This window comes from Neophocaena asiaeorientalis, unplaced genomic scaffold (assembly GCF_003031525.2).
Source record: "Neophocaena asiaeorientalis asiaeorientalis breed wild unplaced genomic scaffold, Neophocaena_asiaeorientalis_V1.1 scaffold44, whole genome shotgun sequence".
NCBI lineage: Eukaryota > Metazoa > Chordata > Mammalia > Artiodactyla > Phocoenidae > Neophocaena > Neophocaena asiaeorientalis.
The window spans coordinates 1482755-1504397 of NW_020173678.1; the positions used below are offsets into that span (position 1 = coordinate 1482755).

The following is a 21643-nucleotide window of genomic DNA, read 5'->3' on the forward strand; positions in this document are numbered from 1 at the left end:
GTCCCCATGTAGGCCTTTCAGGAGCAAGCTTTAAAAATATACGTACACAGACAGGGTCCCTGTCTGTTCTCCACACCAAGCCATCATTACAGCCACGGAGCAGCTCCCACGTGACCCTTGCCAGGATAAACGGGCACTGGCACCCCCAGGCGTGCTGCGCGAGGAGACCTGCCCTCCTCCCTGCCGGCTGCCCCCAGGCCCCCAGGGGAGGGAGGTGGCTGGGCTCCGCGTGGAGCCGGTTCTATGGAAAGGTGCCTCCGAGGCTCTAGGAAGGCTTCCTGCAGCCCTCACCTCGCTGACCAGACAGGCAGGGCAGCCGCCTGCCAGCCGGCCGGACCTAGTCTTGGGGCAAAGTGCCTCCCGAAGGGACTCAGAAACGTCCCCTTCGGCAGCTCGCAGAGCTGCACACTCCTGCTGGCTCTGGGTGGGGCGAGGACCCCCGAGGGTCCGGATCGGGGGCCCGGTAGCCTGCGGGGTCAGAGCTCTGGGGTCTTCCCCGTTGCTCTGCTGTCATCTCCGTGGGTCTGTGACTCTCCCACGGGTTGTGCCTTTGAGGGACGCAATGGGGGATCTACCCGCACTCAGTGACTGAGGGTCCCAGGTCCCCGCTAGGCCGTGGAGCAGGGCGGGCTGCAGTGTCTGCTTCATCGAGGCTCCCTGGATGGATCGGCGGAGGGCAGAGCAGAGTCCCTGAGTGTCTCCACGCTCGGCACCCTCAGACTTTCGGGTGTTTCCACCCTGGGAAGGCGATGGGGCACGTTTCTGGGTGCTGTGGTGGAGTCTCCTCTGTCCAGGCTAAAGTCCTGCCTGGAGACCGAGGCTGGGTTCCATGACCCAGATGGTGCACGGTCTGCGGTGGGGCTGCACCCGCACAGCCTCACCTGGGCTCACACCGCCGGCCTGGGGTCTGGATGCCCTGTGCTCAGCCCGTGCCCCGGAAGATGGTTGCTCACTGCCCCCTGCCCGCCAGCGTTTCGGGGGCTCTGGGCAAACTCTCCCCTGGACCCCAGCAGCAGACGCTCCCAGCCTGGGGCTGGCTCACATCAGCTCCCAGAGCCAACCCTCAGCCCCTCCCCCTGACTCTGGGGTCGGCGACATCACGGTGGCAGCCTCACAGCGGGGTACTTAAACCCCAGAAACTGGCCAGCACTATCCATCTGGGCATCCCCACCTACGAGAGCCGGTTGTTAAACATTTACCAACACATCTCCAGAGACGGGGTTTCGGGCAGACCTTCTGGGGCCTGGGCCGGGGCCTCTGCTGGGAGAAGCGGGGCCCCCCAAAGTGACGCCAGGCTGGGGTGGTCTTGTGGGGCTCTGGGAGGACACTGAAGGCCGTTGCCTGCAGCCCCCGTCCATGGCTGGGACGTCAGGACTCCAGGGCATGTCCAGGGCCCTTAGGAAGGCCTGAGAGGCAGACCCTTGTGCCCCCGGGACCGCTCCCCTGGGGATATGGTCACCTGCCACCTCCCGGCCCAGCAGTGACTCCTCTACACTCATCCAGCTTCTCCTCTCCCCACTCTAGATCCGGAGTCCCAGAGAAAGAGGACGGTGCAGAACGTCCTGGATCTACGACAGAACCTGGAGGAGACCATGTCCAGCCTGCGAGGGTCCCAGGTGACACATAGGTGAGAGCCAGCTGCCCCCTCTTCCTCCCATTGTTGGGGGGCAGGGCCCGCTACCGTGGCCCGAGCGTGCGAGGTCGGTGGGCGTCTGAGCAGTGCGCGCTCAGCCCCCGGGGCCACGTCCGTGTGTCCACGGGAGGAGTGTGGCCTTGCTCGGTGTCTGCTGCTGCTGGAGACTTAGGTTTCGTTTCATTAGGCTGGAGCATCACTGGAAGGGGGGTGGGAAGCAGGAGCCACCACAGGGCTCAGGCTGTGGTCTCCCACATCCATGTGCCTGCTGGGTGCCCGTCTCCTCGTGGTCACAGGGGTTATTAACTACCCTCCTGTTCAGTTGTGAAGTTTCCACATGCCCTTCCCGACCCCCAGCATCCTTCTTGCCCCTCAGCCGCTGGCCAGCACGGTGGCCCAGGTTCCATACCATGCAGACCCCCTCCACCTGCCCCCCGAGAGCCTCGCAGCCCCCACCAGGACCCCTCCCACAGCGTCTCCCTGCCCGGTGTCCTGGCCTCAGGCTCTGCCGTGACTCAGAATTTCCCGCGCTGTCTCCTTGGGCTGCCTGATGAGCTCATGCCGTCAGCTCCAAGGGGGACAGAGGGCCGGGCTACACCCCGGGGGGTAGAGAGCAAACAGCCAGGATTGAGAAATCCTGGGGGCTGTGGAGCAGGAAGGTGGAGAAAGGGCCTGGAAGCCAGTTCCTCCCCATCTCCTGGGGTTGGAAAATGAGAGCAAAGTTGGGATCTAGAGGCAGTGTGAAAAGGGTTTTTCTTAGCCCAAGTGTGTGGCCAAGTTATATGCAGACCAACTTTACTTACCTCCAGTGACAGAGAACTCATTACCTCTCAGCCATCCCTTCCTCGTGGGGTTGCTGTGACTATGAAGTGGAGCTGAAGTCTGGCCTCAGTGGCTCCCACCCATCGGCTCCGGTTCCCCTGCTGAGACTCCCTCCTCCTTCCTTCCCACACTCTTTCCCCGGCCCCATCCCATCTGGACACGCAGCCCTTTGCTCCCGGACATCTAAAATATTTTACATGATGAAGCAAAGCCTCTTCTCTCTGGGGTTACCTCTGCTCAGGCCAGCAGGACCCCAACTAGTGATGAAAGGGATGTGATCAGGGAGGGCTGAGAAAAAAAGTGGATGGTGGGGCTCCGGGAGCCTCTGGGACTCAGGTCCCTTTACGTCTGTGTCCCGCCTCCAGCCCTCCCAGCCCTGAGCAGAACCCAGGTGGGACAGGGGTCTGGCTTGGCTTGGCTCACCATTTTAAGGACCCAGTGGATGAAATTTTGAACGTCCTCCTTCCCCCAGCCAGGGAAGTTGTTGGAACGGTGCTCAGCGCCAAATCACCCGCCAGTCCCATGCCAAAGAAGGCAGCGAGAGCTCCGTTCCTGAGAGGGTCACACCCCAGATGACTCAGCCACAGGGAAAGGGCAGCCGCAGCAGCCCCGGCCTCCCGTTCCCCTGCCTCTGAGCCCCCAGCCTCCTGTTCCCCTGCCTCTGAGCCCCCAGCCCCCCAGCCTCCTGGTGCCTCGACCTCTGAGCCCCCAGACCTCCAAGTTAAGGCACCTTGACCCCAGGCAGGCTCTGCTGCTTTCTGCTTGGGGGCAGAGTGGGAAGAGGGAGGCCAGAAGCCTTTTGCATAAAGTTGACTGGTGCGTGGGCAGCACCTCGGGCCTCTGGCTTCTCTCTCCCTTTATGGGAAAAGAACCAAGAGCCCTGAAGCTGGTTTTTCTGTTTACTGTGGACCCAGAGCCACTTCCTGTCTTAGGCTTTGGTTTATGTTATTCGTGGTTCACACTTTGATAGCCAAAACAATGATTCCCTGAATTTTTAACGGCCCTTTTACTTACTAAAGTGCTTTCCATCAATCAGCCCTTCCCTCGGCCCTGGGAGTGGACAGGATGTATGCACACGCCCTGAGTTAGAGAAGGTGCAGCGGGGGGGCTCCGGAGAAGGGGTCACAGGCCAGAGTCTCACGAGTGGATCAGGGTGGCTTCTGCGTCCAGCGAGCTGAGAGCCCGGCCGGCTGAGTGCAGGACAAACACGGGCTCTGTCCTGGAGGAGCTTACAGTCCAGTGAGTGTGTCCAGCAAGGTTATTTTCACCCTGGAGCTGACAGGCTGCCTCTAGATTCAGTTCCTTTTCAGAAACCTTTCCTCCTATCCGACTTCCCCTATTTCCCTGGCTTGTTCCCCCGCAAGGAGAGAGTGTGGGTCAGAGGGCTGCAGCCGGAGAGGAAGTGGAACTCCGCCCTCAACCCGCTCCAGGCCCACCATGCCCTCCACCCCATAAAACGTCCTCCCCAGAGAGAAGCAAGACTGAAGGGCGGAATCTAGGACTGGAAATCAAGGACCCAAGTTTGAGCTAGAATTTCCACCACCGACTCAGAGGTGTCTGGAGGTGTGTTTGGGGACAGAGGGGAGCAGTGAGGTCGAGGCCGCGAGCCGGGAACAGGACCGAGGGACCTGGCACTTGGCAAACCCACACGCGACGCTAGTTTTGCTACAAAACGGGCTCCCCTGAAGCTCTCCATCGTCCTGTCACCAGGGCCGTCACTGGCTTCTTCCTTTTGCTCCTCGCCCCCTTGTCACCGTCAGCTTTTTTTTTTTTTTTTTTTTTTTTTTTTTTGGGGGAGGATCTTCCCAGACCGTGACACAAACCCGCGTCCCCTGCATCGGCAGGCGGACTCTCAACCACTGCGCCACCAGGGAAGCCCCGGTCAGCTTGTTTTTACTAAGCCCCTACTTGCTGCACAAGGCCCGGTACTGAGTCTCACTTCGAGAACTCGCCTGATCGTCCGTCCTGGGCTCACCCCCGCCCATGCGGTCTTGAGTGCCAAGCACCCGCCGGGGTGTGCAGAGGGCAACCCGCCACAGTGAGCGAGGCAGGCCGCCCCTGCCACCCCCCAGGACCACAAGCACCCAGGGAACTGCCGTTCCCCCTGAGGTCCGAGTCACTAGAAAGGGAAAGTACCCAGGGTACCACACACAGGATAGACAGGAAGTCCCAAGGGGAGAAGCTGGGTGTGGACCAGGCCAGGAAGTCTGCTCACTGATTGCCATGCCCATCCCGGTCCCCTGCTCATCCACAGGACTTCTGCACAGACCACCATCACAGTCAAGGCCCATACAGCTCCCTCCAGTTTTTGATCAAAAAATAAAACCCTGTTTTCTCAGGATTGACAGAGACAATTTTGGAGGATTTTGTTATTTTCGAGGAACTTTACAAAAACAAGAATAGAAAAATCAGTGTCTCACTCCATTTGACCCCCTAGAGTGACTAAGAAATGGATGTGTTTGCAGATTAAAGATTCCTGAGCTCTGTAACCCAGCTTTCCTTTGCCACTCGGCTTTCTTGGCCCACAGATCCCATCTCATTTATTTAACCTTGTCTGGCTCTATTTAGGCCAAGCCACTGAGACCCCACCTGTGGTTGATTTGGGCTGGCACCACTGCTAGGCTGGGGGGTGATTGTGGGTCTCTGCCTGTCCAGGCAGCCACCTTGGCCCCTGAGGGAGAGAGGCCTCTCCTTCCCCAGCTCCAGACCCCCTGGGCTCAGGCCATCTAGCACTGACCTGCTTCCCTGGCCTGGCCAAGCAGGGCCTGAGGCTTCACCCGCTCTGTCCATTTTCCCACGTTCTCCCCTCTGTCCGGCTAAGGCCGCTCTGTCCTCTGCTGAGGTTCCACTGCTTCTCCCGATGCCCATGCCTTGGCCAGGGCTAGTCTTTCAGGGACCTACATGCTCCACACCCCACTCCTGACTTTGCTGTCTCTGGTTTGGGAAGCAACTAGCCCTGAGTTCAGTAACAGAAAAGAGGTGTTAGACTCCCTGAACAAAATGAATGATCGAGGCCTTCCACTCTCAGGTGACTCCCCCAGGTCTCGTGGGGCCCTTCCCGTTCATTGCACACCTTCTGTATACCAGGCACTGTGTCAGGTCTTTACAACTCTATATATGATAAAGTAGCTATTATAGTTTTATCCCCATTTGACAGATGAGGGGATGGAGGCTTGGCAAGGTTGATGGCTTGCCTCGGCCTCCTGACTCATAAATAGTAGAAAAGGATTCAAACCCAGGTCATATTATAAAATCTGTGCCCTTACCGTGTACGGGATTCCTTCCCTAGCGCTCACCGGCCTCTTCCTTTGACAACCTGAGCTGACACACCTCAGGGCAACATACACCCTAAGAGGCCTCCAGGAGGCCCAGGAGCTCGGGCAGGGGGGCAGAGGGGCAGAGGCGGGAGGACGGGAGAGTGGAGGGAGGCATTACAGCCGCCCGAGGACCGGGCTCAGAGCGCTGGACTGGAGAGTAACCAGTGCCCTTCCACCCGCCCAGCTCCCTCGAGATGACCTGCTACGACAGCGACGACGCCAACCCCCGCAGTGTGTCCAGCCTGTCCAACCGCTCGTCGCCCCTCTCCTGGCGCTACGGCCAGTCCAGCCCGCGGCTGCAGGCCGGGGACGCGCCGTCGGTGGGCGGCAGCTGCCGCTCGGAGGGGCCGCCCTCCTGGTACATGCACGGGGAGCGCGCACACTACGCGCACACCATGCCCATGCGCTCCCCCAGCAAGCTTGGCCACATCTCGCGCCTGGAGCTGGTCGAGTCCCTGGACTCGGACGACGTGGACCTCAAGTCCGGCTACATGAGCGACAGCGACCTCATGGGCAAGACGATGACGGAGGACGACGACATCACCACCGGGTAGGAGCGGCCCGTGGGCAGCTGGGGGGAGGACAGTCGAGTGCGCGGACGCCAGAAGGGCGGATGGACCCCAGGGAGGGCGAGGGGACCACGGACAGCGCAGCGCGTGGATCCCATAAGGGTGGATGGACTTCGCTCCGGGGAAGGAAGCTGTTCTGTGACAAGGAGCCAGTGGGGGGCGTCGTGTGGGCTGTCGCGCGAGGCTGCTGAGGTTGGGCGGGGTGTGTGGGGGGGGGCGATGTCTGAGGAGCTGATTGGTCAGCGAAGGTGCCCCCTCATTGGCCCCTGCAGCTGTCATTCTGTGGCAGCCCCGCCCTCCTTCTGGTCTCCGCCCCCGACCCGCTGGTGGTCTGGGCCCTGGAGGATTCTTGTGCTGTAAGCGTGCACGTGGGACAGCCTGACCTCCCTATTTGAGAGTCAGGGTGGCAGGGTCCCTTTTCCTCGAGGGACTACTGAGAAGAGAGGCCAAGGGCGTGTGTTGGGAGCGCTGGAGAGCGGAGCGCAGTACTAGCTCTGCTTCCAACGCTGGGCCCCAAGCCCTGTCCCCACCCCACCCTGGCCCCCTTTCTCCTCCTCTGGTCTCTTCCTGTGCAAACCTCTGTCAGCGCTTCAACTTCCGAGTCTGACCCAGACGCGGCACCCTCCGTCAAACCCTTCTTTCCCGTCTTCCTCTTCTCATCTTTTTCTGCCCCACAGACAGGGTTGGGTTTGTGGAGCAGCTTGCGGTGGCGGGGGCGCGCAGTCTGGTACATGAGGGGAGAGGACAGGAAGAAAGGATTGCTAGGGACTTCAGGGTCCAAGAGCTGAGACCAGAGCACTGCACAGCTTCTGGAAGCTCTCAGGCATCTCCGGCTGGCTCTACCTCCACTCGCCCTTCTTGGTTTGCTGGACCCTCCCAGGGACCACACGGGTAGCCGCAGTTTCCCTCCCCACCCCGCTTGGAACTACCTCTCCCCAGTAAACAGCTCGAACTGGAAGGGAGTGGAAGGTCGCTGAGCTCTAGGCTGTCCACTGCTCCCCACCCCAGGGATGTACTGGGAGGACCGGACCTGGCAGGGCCTGTCCCGATGACAGGCTGCTTTGGAGCAAAACAACTGACTCATGAATGGGGTTGTTTACTTTTTGTAAGCCCCAGGGGCCGGCCCACCTCTTGTCAGCTCCGCCAGCGTGGGGCTGGGGCCGGAGACAGTTGTGCAGCTCCTCGTGGGTGCAGAGGCTGTGCTAGGTGGAGGAGAGCCTGGCATCTGATGCTGCTCTGTACAGCCTCTGCCCCAGGAAGCCGTTCTCCTCTGAGGAAGTGTTGGGTCCCTGCCCTCTGACATCGCCCAGCTGGACAGGGCAGAGAGCTCCCACGTCCAGGACTCTGCCTTTGGAGAGACCCCAGTCTGAAGCAGGTGGTGGGACCTCTGGCACCTAACCAGCTGTGAGCTTGGGCAAGTCACTTAAGCTCTCTAGGCTTCGGTTTGTCTGTCGATAATAATAGAACTTATCTCAGGGCGATGATAAGGGTTAAATGCATTAATTACATAAAGTGCTTGGGATAATTCCTGGCTCTCTGTAAATGCTCAATCCATGTTAGTTGATTTTTATTGCTATTATTATTGTTACTATCAAAGTTAAAATCACCCTCTAAAGGAGGGGAGGGACTCCTGCCCCCTGAGGGTCCCAGGCTTGCCCTGAGGGACTGGGCAGTGAAGCACAGCCCCATCAGGATCGGCAGCAGGGACAGATGTAGCAGCAGCTGGCCAATCCTGGGGACGTAGATTCAGGGGTGTGTGGGTACGGAGTGCTGGGCGGGGGAGCCAGGAAAGACGCCCTTTACTCGGCCTCTAGCACCTTGTCTTTGTTGTCGTTCCTCTGGACAGTGTGTGTGCTCCTGAATCAGTGCAAAAGCAGAGTTCACTAGACTGGCATGGATGGGACCTTCCCTCCCTGTGCACTCATGCCCGTCAGCCCTGGGGAAGCGTGGGGTTTGCAGGGAACACGGAACAGAGTGGCGATACCCACAAAGTGGTCCTCCCTGCGAACTGCAGTGCTGGCGCCAAGATCATTTCACATGAGTTTTTATGGTCAGTCTGCAATTAGCAGCAACTCTCAACAAGCCAGTTCTAAGGGGGCTGTGGCGTTAACATCCCGCCAGCACTGTCAACACACCCATCCTTCAATGCCCTTAAGCAGTCAGAGTTGAGGGGAATCCGTTTATAACCCCCAGTAATTTGAATATAACCAATCACTCCTCAGTTATGTGTTTTCACAGTTAAGTGCTGTGTTCTTTCACTAGAAGTGGGGCATCCTGGCTTCCAGGGAACCTGAGCCGCACTTGCCCAGCCCCTTTCTCTCCCACTGGTTTCCATCCAGGTTAACTTAGAAAACGTCCTGCTCCTAAGAAAATTGCTTTTCCTACTCATAAGACAGGCAGGGCTATTCCCTTCTCACCCCATCCCTTCCCCGTTGGCCACTGCCCATGACCATTCACTTCCTGACTCTCAGAAGTCTCAGCACTGGGCGAGCAGGACAGGTGAGGCTCGCCGCCGGGTTTTCGCCCCCCCCCCCCGCCCCCGACCCCAGCTGACACAGTCACAGGCCATCCCGGTGAGACGTGGAGGATGGCAGTAACCCCGAGGCTTTCTCGGTGCCCTCCGTCCATCCCCTGATGGGGGATCGCCCACTTGGGGCTCTTCCCAAGCCCTTGTTCAGTCCGGAATCAGCCCTCCCCGCTCCATCCCAATGCCTGGCCGATTCCGGGTTGCCCATCTGGGTGAGCTCAGGGAAGGCAGATTCTTCAAACTGAAGCTCAGCAAACCAGGATGCGGAAGGGAATGCAGCTGCTAAAACCATCATATACTTGAAGTTATATATTTAAACAATTATAGTAAAACATGGTTTTATACGTGGCTAATATCTTAAGTGCTTTTTTTTCTTGCGGTACGCGGGCCTCTCTCTGCTGTGGCCTTGCCCGTTGCGGAGCGCAGGCTCAGCGGCTATGGCTCACGGGCCCAGCCGCTCCGTGGCATGTGGGATCTTCCCGGACCAGGGCACGAACCTGCGTCCCCTGCATCGACAGGCGGACTCTCAACCACTGCGCCACCAGGGAAGCCCTTACCTGCTTTTAAGTTTAAGAGTTCAGTGGTGGTAATTACGTTCACATTGCCGTGTCACCATCACTGACGTCATCTCCAGGACTTTTTCATTTTCCCAAGCTGAAACTCTGCACCCGTTAAACACTGACTCCCCAGCCCCCATCTCCAGCCCCCCACCCCACCCTTCCTCGTTCTGTCTCTCTGAGCTTGACTGTTCTAAGGACCTCACAGAACTGGAAACCGCACGGTATTTGTCTTTTTCAGACTGGCTTACTTCACTCTGCATCATTACCTCAAGTTTCATCCATGTGATAGCAGTCGGAATTTCCTTCCCTTTTAGGGCCAAATAATATTCCATTGTATATACAGACCACAGTTTGTCTATCCATTTACCCACTGATATACATTTGGGTTGCTTGCTATGAACATGAGTGTACAAATATTTCCTCAGGAATCTGCTTTCGATTCTTTTGGGTGTATTCTCAGCAGTGGAATTGCTGGATCATATGTAGCTCTATTTTTAATTTTTTCGAGGAACCACATACAGTTTTCCAGAGTGGCCGCACCATTTTCCATCCCCACCTGCAGTGCATGAGGGCTGCCTTTTCTCCACATTCTCGCCAACACTTGTTGTTTTCCATGTGCTTGTTTTTTTAATAACAGCCATCATGATGGGTATGAAGTGGTTTTAATCTGCATTTCCCTAATGACTAGAGATGTTGAACATCTTTTCATGTGTTTATTAGCCATTCATATGTCTTCTTTGGAGAGAGATCTATTCAAGTCCTTTGTCCATTTTTTAATTAGGTTGTTTGGTTGTTGTGGTTAAGTTGTAGGAGTTCTTTATATATTCTGGGTATTAATCCCTTATCAGACATACGATTTGCACATATTTTCTCCCATTCTGTGGGTTGCCTTTTCATTCTGTTGATGGTGCCCTTTAATGCGCAAAAGTTTTTCATTTCAGTCAAGTTTAGTTTATCTCTTGTTTCTTTTGTTGCCTACACTGTAGGTGTCATAGCCAAGAAATGATTGCCAAATCCAATGTCATGAACCTTTTCCCCAATGTCTTTCTCCAAGAGTTTTATAGCTGCTGAGGCTTTTTTTTAGTTTTTTAAAAAAATTTTATTTATTTATTTTTGGCTGCATTGGGTCTTTGTTGCTGTGTGCAGGCTTTCTCTAGTTGCGGTGAGCGGGGGCTACTCTTAAGGCAGTGTGTGGGCTTCTCATCGCGGTGGCTTCTCTTATTGCGGAGCACGGGCTCTAGGCGCGCGGGCTTCAGTAGTTGTGGCTCACGGGCTCTAGAGCGCAGGCTCAGCAGTTGTGGCACACGGGCTTAGTTGCTCCGCGGCATGTGGGATCTTCCCGGACCAGGGCTCGAACCCGTGTCCCCTGCCTTGGCAGGCGGATTCTTAACCACTGCGCCACCAGGGAAGCCCGCTGCTGGGGCTTTTTAAAAATACAAATTCCAAGTCTCATGCCCGGCCTACCTCTCCTACCTCAGGAAGCCGTATTTTTCTGACGCTTCTCAGTGATTTGGGGGCTAGTCTGTCTTCCCACAAAGTTAACAAATCTTCTTCATAGTAACCCCGACAGCATCTCTCAGCCTTGATTTGGGTGGGCACGGTGCCGGGGGAGCTTATTCCACTCCAAATCGCGTAAGATTACAAGAAAGCATTTAAGTATTCACCTGAAATCTGCTTCACTTCTGCCTGTTGATTCAAATGTTGTCATCTGAGAAAAACAGACTAAGTGGAAGTCTTTATCCAAACATTTCAACATGCTTTTAATGATGGTTCAGATAGTCTCTTCTCTACAAAAGAAAGAGTCCCCAACTCATTTCAGTACTTCCTGAAATGACCCAGTTTTCCAGATCCCACCTGTCCTCATTACCCTCCTCTGGAAGCTCTCAGGTTGTCAATGATCCTCTTAAAAATTTGGCACCTGGACTGATCTGCCCGGTCCTGGCAGGGTGACATCCAGAGCCTGACGCCGTGGACAGCATCGGCTTGGCTGCCGGCTGCCCTAGGTGGCAGCTCAGGACATTTTTACCTCCTGAAAGAGAAGAGAGATTTGTTTTTCTAAAAATAGGGAGGTCTGGAATTTAATCTAAATAAGGAGATGAGTTCCACAGCCATCTGCACACGCCTGACCCCCAGTGTTGGGGTGGGAGGTGGGGATGCTGCACCTACAGAGGTGAGTGTGGGCTCCGGCGGGGGGTGGGGGCGTGCGGACGGGGCTGTGTGTGCCCTCCAGCCCCTCCCTCCTTTGACTTGCACGTGCCTCTCACCGTCTCCACTTCCGTCTGTGTAAATGGTGGTCTGGGTGGGCAGGAACCCCAGCTGCATCACCAGCAGTGCTGCTGTCACACCCTCCCGGGGGCACCCTTCACCTGGGGTAGGGTAGCCTCTGCAGCCCTGGCAGGACCGCTGTCTGGCGACCTCGACCAAGGACCGCAGAGCTTTAGACAGAGCCCTGCGGGTGTGCCGGGGGCAGCGGGGCTCCACCGTCGGGTGGTCCCTGCCCCGCATGGCGGCTGGCTGCTCCTGCCCTGTCCCTATTCGTCCCCTCCTTCCCCAGCCTGTCCTCTTAAACCGTGCTCAGGAGCTCGGGAACAGATGGGATTCGTTTCCTCCTTGGTGCTAAAGTGTCCTGACGTTGAAAAATGTCAAATAAAATAAACTGTAGGCCCCGGTCTCCTCCCAGGCTGGCTTTTTGCTCCCAGAGGCAGGAGCCCAAGCCTTAACGAAAGCCTCCTGCCTTGCTGAGTGGCCTGGGCCTGGGCAGCCCCCTCCTGAGAAGGAACATCACTCACTGGGCTCCAGATGGCTGATCCCAGGATGCCAAACCCCACCCCCTTTAGGGACAGAATCCTCCTGCAAGGGGCACTGGGTTTGTAGGGTTTGTACAGAGAGAGGAGAACTCTGGAATGTGAGTGGGCAGGGAGGAGAGTCTTCCTCCCCTGCCCCTGTCTCCTCTGTTACGTGGCAGGCATTCCACCCCGTGGGCGGCTGGACCAGGCCGGACTTCTGCCCGTGGAACACAAGGATTGGGGCAGAGGGGTAGGGGGCCATCCTGGGGAGGACCCGGCGTTCAAGTTCAGGAAGGAATCAGCTCCTGCCCTTGAAGGGCTTCACATCTAAAAGATGCCTGCGGTATCCACGGCAGCAGCAGGAGTGAGGTGTAGTTGATGCAGACAGTGGCCGTTGCCTCTTCGGGGGCGACATCTAACGGTGACCTGCAGCTTCATGCACGTGGCCTCGGCCGACCTTCTCTGGGTGCAGGGGAAGGAGCATCTGAGCATCCGGGGCTCCCTCCTGAGCTCCCCTCTAGCTCGCGGCGTGGCACTAAGCAAGTCCCCGTTTGCTCATTTGTAAAAAGGTCATCATTTGTGCCTTGGGAGGATCAAGTGGAAAAGAGTAAGAGTGCTCTAAAAAGTATGAAGAACTGTCGGTCTGAAATATTTATTCTGGTTTCAACTTACGGTTCTGTTCATTTAACTGGTGGCCTCTGGCTTAATTAGGGGCTGTTAGAGTATCCACATAAGATTTCTTCAACTTGACAGATGAGTTCACAGAGTTTGGGCTTTGACTCTGTTGAGGGGGGTGATCTTGTTTTGCATTTTTACACCGTCCGATGTACTTTCCGTCCTGTGGTGCAGAGTTAAATGAACCGGCCTTGGAGCACAGGCTTGCCGACATGGCACGCCAGGACCGGCGGGGTTGCAGAATGGTGTGGAGTACGGCTCACGGCTAGACAGGGCCCTGGCTCTTCTCATGAGCTCTGCGTGTCACTGTGGGTGCCTGCTCTCCCTCTGCCCGAGTTCCCTTGTCTAGAAAAAGCAGAGAGTGGTGGCACCCTAGTCTGTAAGGCTGGTGCGAGCACCGAATTAGTGAACACATTTACTCTGTATAGAGTAAGTGTTAGATGTTAGCCATTTGGTGCCCGATGGTAGCAAGCTGGTGGCCCTAAGCTGTCACACGCACCTTCTGAAAGACAAGACGGTCTTTGGAAAAGTGTGTGTTAACCTTCGTGCTTGTTCCTGAGCCTCCCTGGGAGGACGACAAACTAAGTGGTTCACCAAGCAGGATGGCGGCGTCCTGACCCACATCTGCCGGCTCATGCAGTGCTACCGTGTGGCAAAGGGTGCCCTGTGCGGCTTGGAGACCACCGGCCACGGGTCCAGCGTGGGCTCTGCAGTGTAGCAAACCCATTGCACACGGGACCGTGCGAGTGACCGTGGGTCCTCTCCCGCCGTGACCTGGCTAACGGGGCCGTCCGTACCTCACTCAAACACGTGTGCCGTACATGAAGTGTGTCCTGGGATGGGGTCCCCAGAAGCAGACCTCGAGACAAAGATTTGCGTGCAAGTGGTTTATTTGGGAGGTGATTCCAGAAAGCACTGATGGGGGTGGGGAAGTGGGTCGGGGAGAGAAGGAAGCCAGTGCAGGATGCGTTCTGTGCGGGTCACTGTTGAGGTCAGCTGGGCTTGGGGGTTCTGGGGGATTACGTGCCCACCCAGAGGGCCAGGAAGCCTGGATATTTATCTTTCGACGCCCAGTCGTTACTGGCTGAGGGCGGCTCCCAGGGGCATTGCATCCTGGTGTTCACGCAGACTGAGAGTCACAGGTGCCTGCAGAGCGGCTGTGTCTGTGTGTTTATGGGAACAGTAACTGCAGAGGGGACATAGGTGGGATACAAGGGACATCAGTTATAAAGAGGGAAGATGGGAAGGGAGGAGCTGTGGAGTCAGATTCCTGGTCTGTTGGGAGCGAGGGGATGGCTTCAGAGAGCCAGTGGCTGTCGAAACACCCTTCGTTCCTAAAACAGAATAGTGAAAGCATTGCTGAGAGTGTGCGGGGTGGAATCACAGGGTCTGTTCAGACCCAACAGGGTCGCTGGAAGGTTGCCGTGAGCCAGGTATTCCAGAGGGGCAGCTGGATGTGTGCTGGTTGCCAAGGCGACGGATGCAGGCAGAGGAGGGGCCCCTGTGGTGTGTCCTAGTAACCTACAGTTGAGCTGCTGGGTTTTCCCTGAGTTTGATGATATACAAGCTGGTTGACAGTCAAGACGGATAAGGGTTGCGGAAGCCGTGGAGACGGGTCTGGCAACTCCCCACCAGTCCTGCCCGCCTGCCTGCCTGTCCACTTGTCTCTTCTCCTTCATCGTCGGCCTCCTCCTTTCCCCACCCACGCACCTTATGTTCTGGGATGAGCCAGCTGGGCTCGTGGAGTGCTGGAAATTCCATGCAATCTGATATTACAGGAAGAGCCCAAGTCTGGAGTGGGCTCAGATCCCAGCTCTGAGGGTTTGGGGAGGCTGTGCGTCCATTCTGGTGGGGCTGGTCCAACGGGAATAGGGTCGTCGTGAGGATGTTATGGAGTACATCGTAATAACGTGCTAGGTATGCAGCAGGTGCTCGGCAAATGTTACCTCCCTCCCCTCTCTCGGTTGGAGCCTAGAAAACCAGCGCTCTGAAGGTCTGAACGCTGTTTGCAGAGGGGGACTTGCCCAGCTGGGGGGTTGGGGGGGGATACCTAGTCGCTCACTTGTCTGTGCCTGGTTCCTCCCGCCACCCCTGCTGGAAGCCTCCCCAAATTCACCCCATTGCAGTGGGACTGCTACCCGACTCGGGGTCGTCCTGGAACTTGTGTGTATAATTTGTGCTGTAGTAACTCGTGCTTTTATAATTCTCTAACAATTGCACGGCACACGTGGTTTACAAAACACTTCTGTGGCACTGTCTTATTTAATCTTAACAGCTCTGTGAATCAGGTATTCTTTTCCCCAATTTACAAGCGAGGAAAGTGGAACTCAGCTTCACCGGCTGGCCAGGAGCTCATAACTTAAAAGTGGCAGCACGGGAGCAGAGCCGGGCGCCGCTGACACCTGCCCTCCCCGTCCCGTGCTCTCTCCAGCTCGCCCGCTGCCTCCATTTATGTGTAGTATGTGTGTCCCTAAGCTTGGGGGCGGGGGTCACAGGCCTTACTGCCACTGCAGAAGGAGCTCCCCTCAACACCCAGCAGGCCGTGCTGTTGGAGGCCCCCTCCCGGAAAGCCCCTAAGTGACTGCTCCGTCTTCAAGGATAGGGTCGTGCTTTGCAAACCACAGAGCAGCCACAGCCGGGAGCTCAGGGCAAGGGCAGAAGGAGCGACACACGCCTCATGAATACAGGCTCTGTTGACCGTGGCTCAAAGGCTGAGCTGTCCCAGGATGCTCGCGAGGGGCCAGCTCTGGCCTCTGGGGTATCAGATGTCTCTGGCCGGGCAGCAAAGGACCATTCACTGAGGCTGAAGAAAGGCCAGCAGGCCAGGCTGGGCACCCACCCACTGGGCTGTGCCCGGGCTGCCCCAGAGAGGCTGCGGGACTGAGTTGCTATTGCCTGTACGTCGGGGCCATGATGGAGCTAGCACAGGCAGGTGCATTAAGGTTTGGATTTGGAAAACAGGCAGAACGAGTCAGGCCTTGAGAGACCGCAGGCAGGCAGCTATGGTAGAGACAGACAAGTGCTCACCAATCCACAGGTCAGGGTCACGGAGAGACGGGTGGACAAGATGATGCTGGGGCTGGCACAGGCGGTAAACAGAGCCAGTGCGCGGGACGTGCAGCCAAGCGGGGGTGAGGGGAGAGCCACCCAGACACACGTGTGAGGGGCTGGATACAAAGAGGCTTCCCTGGCAGAGGGCGGGGCATGCGCCAGCCACACAGGCCGCAGAGTGTCCGAGAGGTGGAGGGACCAGTGTCTCACCAGCCCGCCTGCTCTGCCCGCCTTGGCCGGCTCGTGTTAAGAGGGGTCCAGGGAGTTCCCTGGTGGTCCAGCGGGGAAGATTCTGCGCTCCCAGTGCAGGAGGCATGGGTTCGATCCCTGGTCGGGGAACTAGACGCCCCCACCCCACCCATGCATTCCGCAGCTAAGAGTCAGCATGCCGCAACTAAGACCCGGCGCACGTAGCCAAATAAGTAACTATTAAGAGGGGTCTGCCCTGTGCCCTGTCCCTTCCTTCTTGTGGGCCGTCTCCAGCCAGACCCGGGGACACGTCTCCACCGTCGCGGCTGCCCTCTGCTCCTGACCGCTCCGCCCCATCCAGCCCCTTCCCTGTCTCCTCTCCTCACTGGCCACCCTCTCAATCTCTCAGCCTCCTCTTCCTTGTCTGGCTTCTGTCTCGGCCCCTGTGGGTCTGATGACAAAGGGGCAGTTCAGGAGCAATGCTGTCCCCATGGACAGAGCCCGGCGGTGGCACTTCCGGCAGCAGAGGCTCCCAGGACGCAGCTTTCCGCCGAGTATGATTAGAAGAGGAGGCACAGCTATCACCTGCCTGTCACCGTCCCCTCTGAGCGGCAAGCCCCTGCAGCCGCCCTGTGCCTGTGCTCACCTTTCCTCGATGGTCCCCGTGTGAGGTCCTTTCTTCCCAGCTCCGAGCGGTCGCCCCTGCGGTCTGGGTGGCAGCATCCGTCCCGTCCCTTGTGGCTCCTCCAGTCCCTGTGGTTAGTTTCCTGTTCTTGAGAGATAGGCTGGCGCCATCGGTGGGGCGCTCCAGAGTCCAGTTGCCCCGGATTTATCCTCGGTTTGCCGCTATGGCCTGCATGACCCTGGATAAGTGACTTAGCCTCACCGTCTGAAGGGAAAGGGGATGACAGTGCCCACTTCATGCTGCTTATTCACACGGTCAGTAAGTACTTCTAGAGACCTGCTGTACAGACACTTGGGCGTACAGCAGGAGAAAAAGTCATCATTCTTAAACTCATATACAAAAGAGAGAAGGCAAACTAGCCAGCAGGTAAATACGTGGTAGATCGGTGGTGCTGTGCGTCATAAAGGAAGATGAAGCAGGGTGAGGGACAGAGTGGTGGGTGGGGGCTGTTGGGGAGCATGGTCAGGGAAAACTCTCCAGTAATTGATGCCCAGAAGAGCATGTGCAAAGGCCCTGGGGCAAGAATGGGCATGTGTTCAGGGAAATGCAGGGAGGTCCGTGTGGCTGAAGCAGAATAAACAAGACAGACGGTGATCAGAAATGAGGTCAGGGTGTAGCCAGGGGCCAGGTAGTACAAGTGAGGGGCAGCCACAGGCAGCTTCCAGGCAGAGAAGCAATGAGATCGGACACGTGTTGCAAAGCGTCTGCCTGGCTCCTGTGAGGGGGCAGTGAAGGGAAGCTGCTGGGATCATCTGGGCGGGGCGGGGTGGGGCGGGAGGCAGAGATTGGAGCTCCAGCTCAGGAACGGGGAACCTGGGTCAGCGGGTGCTTCGGCCAGCCTGAAATCACGGCGCTGTCCTGGGGGGTCTCACACTCATACACACACTCGCACACACACTCGCATCTGCCCGGGGGCAGCTGAGGGTCCGGCAGGCCCTGTGGAGGGCGGGCAGCCTCCTGCTGTCTCCGTTCCCACCGCCCCATCTGTCCTGCGCTCTCAGAACCACACAGAGACGCTGAGGTTTGGGACGATGTGAAACAGTTGCCCACTGTGTGCGATCTGGCGGGACGCCGCCTCTCCCAGCTGCAGGGTGGCAAGGAAGGCAGGCCTCCTCAGAGGTTGTGTAAATATTTGGGAAGCAGGCACACAGCTGGGAGTGGGACCCCCTCCTCCAGCTGGCTCCTTTTGTGCCCCAGGAACACCTCAGCCGGATCTGGGGCTGGGCTTTGGGACACCCCACCACGCAGGTATCTGCCCTCCAGGCCCGACCCACACTCTCCCACCCACTCTCCACCTCTCCCTTGGAGCCCAGGCTGCCCTGGGGAGGGAGTTGGAAAGAAGTGGTAGCACCGCCCCAGAGCCAGGCGGCCTGGGTCTGCAGAAGGGCTGCCCTTCCTCAGCCCACCTTCCCTCCCCGTGAACACCTGGGCGCCGAGCCAGAGGAGCTCTAAGGCTGTTTCAGCTCTGACATTCCAGATCTCCAGCCATGAGAAGTGCGTCTGTGCGGGGCTCAGGCACAGCCCTAATGGGTCCAGAGCCGAGAGAGCTCGCCAGGGTCATGCACAGGGAGCCCTCTAAGGCCCGGGCCTCCCTGAGAGGCCAAGAAGTCCACCGGGGATCCAACAGCCCCTGGCCTGGGACCCACATCATCACGGCTCCCATGCCTGTGGCCAGAATACCTAAGGCCACGCTCTCAACCTTCCTGAGCTTGAATCACCCTAGATCACTAGGTTGTTTGAGAATGAAATCCTATTTTATGATGTGAATGTGCTACCCAGAGGCCGGGAATGATTTTTATAGATTTCTTCTATCAAGGTCACAACAGATGATCCCCCAGAATTCAGTGGGGTCATCGGGGGACGCGGGGGTAGGTTTGTAAAAGCAGGGATTAGAGATGTAGTGAGGTCATTCCCCACGGACAGCGTGAGGCCCCACCAGTGTGGACACCGGCTAACTCACCGCCCCCCGCCCCCCCGCATTCTGGGCTGACTCTCTCATCACCCCTGTCTGTGTGGTGAAACGCTCTTTGTTCTGTCTGCCCGGATGCTACCAGCTTGGTGCGCGCGGCCAGGACATGCAGGGGTCTCTGGGCCCAGCTTCCCCCGAGGGCCGAGGGGGCTCGTCTGCTGGCCGAGACTTGTGCAGGGGCAGAGACTTTCCTACCTAAAGGAGGGAACAGCCTCGTAACTGAGGGGAAAGAGGGGAGTAGGCATCGGTCCAGAGACAGAGCCTGCCCTGGTACCTAGTCTTCTGAGGGGTCTCACTTCCCTGGCTCACCAGGAATCAGGGGTGCAACCAGGGCCCAGACAGGTGAAACGGGAACTCAGACCACATGGCACTTCCTGGCAAGTCTTTCTCTTCTTTTCTTGCCTCTAATCAGCCCCGTCTGCCTTGAGACTGTTGTTAGGGAGAGGACCAGGGCCTCCCACGGTCTTCTCAGATGTCTCTGTTGGAAACGGAACATTGGTCCAGAGCCCTGGGGACTGAGATCCCAGGTGTGTGTGGCAAGGGGTTGGGGAGGGAATCAGGCTGAAAGATGCGTGCGTGCTGGTCTGGGCGCCGTCCTGTGCTTTGCACATTTCCTGGCCTCCCTGTGCCTCAGTTTCCCCCTTGTAAAGAGCCACTCTGCTGGGCCTGGCACAGGGCACACACGTGATCTGGGCTCCCGAGGGCTGTGAAGAGGAGGCTGTCTGAGATGCAGGCCTTTTTCCTCTCTGGCTGGGTTTTCTTTCTGGAAAAGAGCCTAACTCTCAGCTCCCTCTCAGCAGGTGTCTCCCCCTTCATCCTGCCGCAGGCTACAACTCTGCAGCCTGGGACCCACAAAGAAGAGCTCAGTCACCCCTGTGTGCCCTTCACTGTGGTCAGAGCAGCTGGGCCACGCCCCCATACTTGGCCACACCCCCGTGAGGGGCGAGGTCGGGGCTGCTGACCCAACAGGCTGAGGTTTCCTGTCTTCACAGAAGCCCCCACACAGCACTGCTGTCTAGTTACCCAACGCGCCTTGACCTGGTGGCTGGGAATAGCAGGTGCTAATTTGCATGCTATTTATTTAAGGAGCAGAGTCTCCAGGGACCCTGTCCTTACCCTGTGGAAGCCTCTACCAAGCAGGATGGTGGGTCCCAAGCTGGAGGAAGGTAGGATCTCCGTGCAGCCCACCTTCCTCCTTGAGGAGGAAAGAGGAACTTATGCAGGGAAACCTAAGATCCTTTTGGGTTCTGACAGGAACCAGTTCCAAGGAGGAGGGGGTTTACAGATCCTCCAGCCCAGAATCCTCTTAGCAGGGGACTCAGAAATCTGGGACCCCTTCCCTGGGCTGAGCTGCCGGCTGGCTGGCTTGCTCTCTTTCTGGCCAGTTCCCCCATCGCTGTTGGGGGTGAAATGCAGGGAGGGGAGGGCTGCAGGGAGGGTGGGCGGCGGCTGGGTGTGACGCAGGGGGAGAGGCCCACAGCTCAGCAGGGCTGTGAAGGCCGTCATGGTGTGTGTGTGGCGGGCAGCGGGGGAGGGGGGAGCGGATGGCTCAGTTCCCTGCACAAAAATCTAGTCCTCCAAGTAAACCCCTGTGCCTTACCCTCTTCAAGAAAGCCACAAAGGAGGAAACCTGATGGAAAACGCACAGCTAGATCTAGAGGAAAACATCCCCTGCTGGTGACATTCCTCTGGCTGAGACAAAGTCGTTTTACCCGGGATTCCATGCTGGCTGGGGCTAAAGAGAATCCCTCACGGTGCACGTCCCGCGTAAGCTGTTCCCCAGATGACCCAGGCGGGCCCCAGCGCAGAGGATCCATCCCGCTCACCCTCCGTGTAGGCTGGTGGTGAGGATGGGGTGCAGGGAAGTTACAGAAGAGCCCGGGTGGGGCCTGGCCCGGGCCACGAGGTGGGAGATGCTGCTGCAGAGCCTGCATTCCTCGGATTCCCCCCCACAGCTGCTCAGCCTGGACCCTGGTGCACCTTTCCTGAATCTCACCACCCAAACCACTCAGAGACAGTAAAGGGAATGGAAATCGATTTCCCCCCATGCTAGGGGGTCGCCTGACAGCTCGGTGCTGGGATCACTGCAGCTCTTTACTCCCCTTTGGGCTCAAAGCATATTTGGAAAACTTGGCCGCAGCACATGCGCCCTCAGAAACAGACCCCTCCGCAACTCAGTCTGTTCAGGGATCCAGGACAGAGCTCCCTCTGAGAGGTTTCCCACCCTCCAGAGCTGCGGGTCACCCCTTAGAGCTGCAGCCCCAGGTCAGTGGCGCTGGGCACGCAGAGGACTGGAGCCAGGCGGGCTTTTAGGGAGGAGGGCCATGCTTGGGTCTCAGAGCACCGTCCACACCTCCCTGAAGGTGGGGAGTGCGGAGGGGCTCTGGAGGAGGGTGACTGCCGTCTGCCTTAACGGCCGGGGCCGCCGAAGTTTGGAGATGAGAGGCCTAGGGGAACACGCCGGCCTGGGTCTCTGCGTGGGGCTGTCACACACGCTACCCAAACCCAGAGATACTGCTGCTCTGTGGTTCAAGCTCCGGCCTTCGGGCCTTTAAAAAAAATTCCATTGCTGGCGTTGTTTCTGTTGCTTTAAGAAATTGCGGATGTAATCTGTCCATATCTAAGATACAGTCTTTCCCCTTTGCCCGGGTCACTTCGGGGTTGGGAGCGACCTTACACACTCAGCCCCTCCCAGGAGCAGGGATGGGCTGGAAGAAGGTGGGAGAAGCAGTGAGTGGGAGAGCCCTCCCACTGATCCCACTTTTTTTCTTACTCTGCTCTAAAATCTTTACATCTTTCTTCCTGGTCAGTCAACTGGAAATGCCTCCTGGATGCAGGCACAGACCCTTGCGTGGTGTGC

General features: G+C 57.7%; 1 protein-coding gene across 1 annotated transcript in view; it reads left to right on the plus strand.

The window, feature by feature from the left end:
- NAV1 (neuron navigator 1) overlaps positions 1–21643 on the plus strand; it is a 126177-nt gene that overhangs the window by 42170 nt on the left and 62364 nt on the right. The window contains exons 2-3 of the mRNA XM_024749651.1: positions 1525–1627; positions 5957–6322. Coding sequence (XP_024605419.1) covers positions 1525–1627; positions 5957–6322 — 469 coding nt within the window. The remainder of the gene's footprint in view (positions 1–1524; positions 1628–5956; positions 6323–21643) is intronic.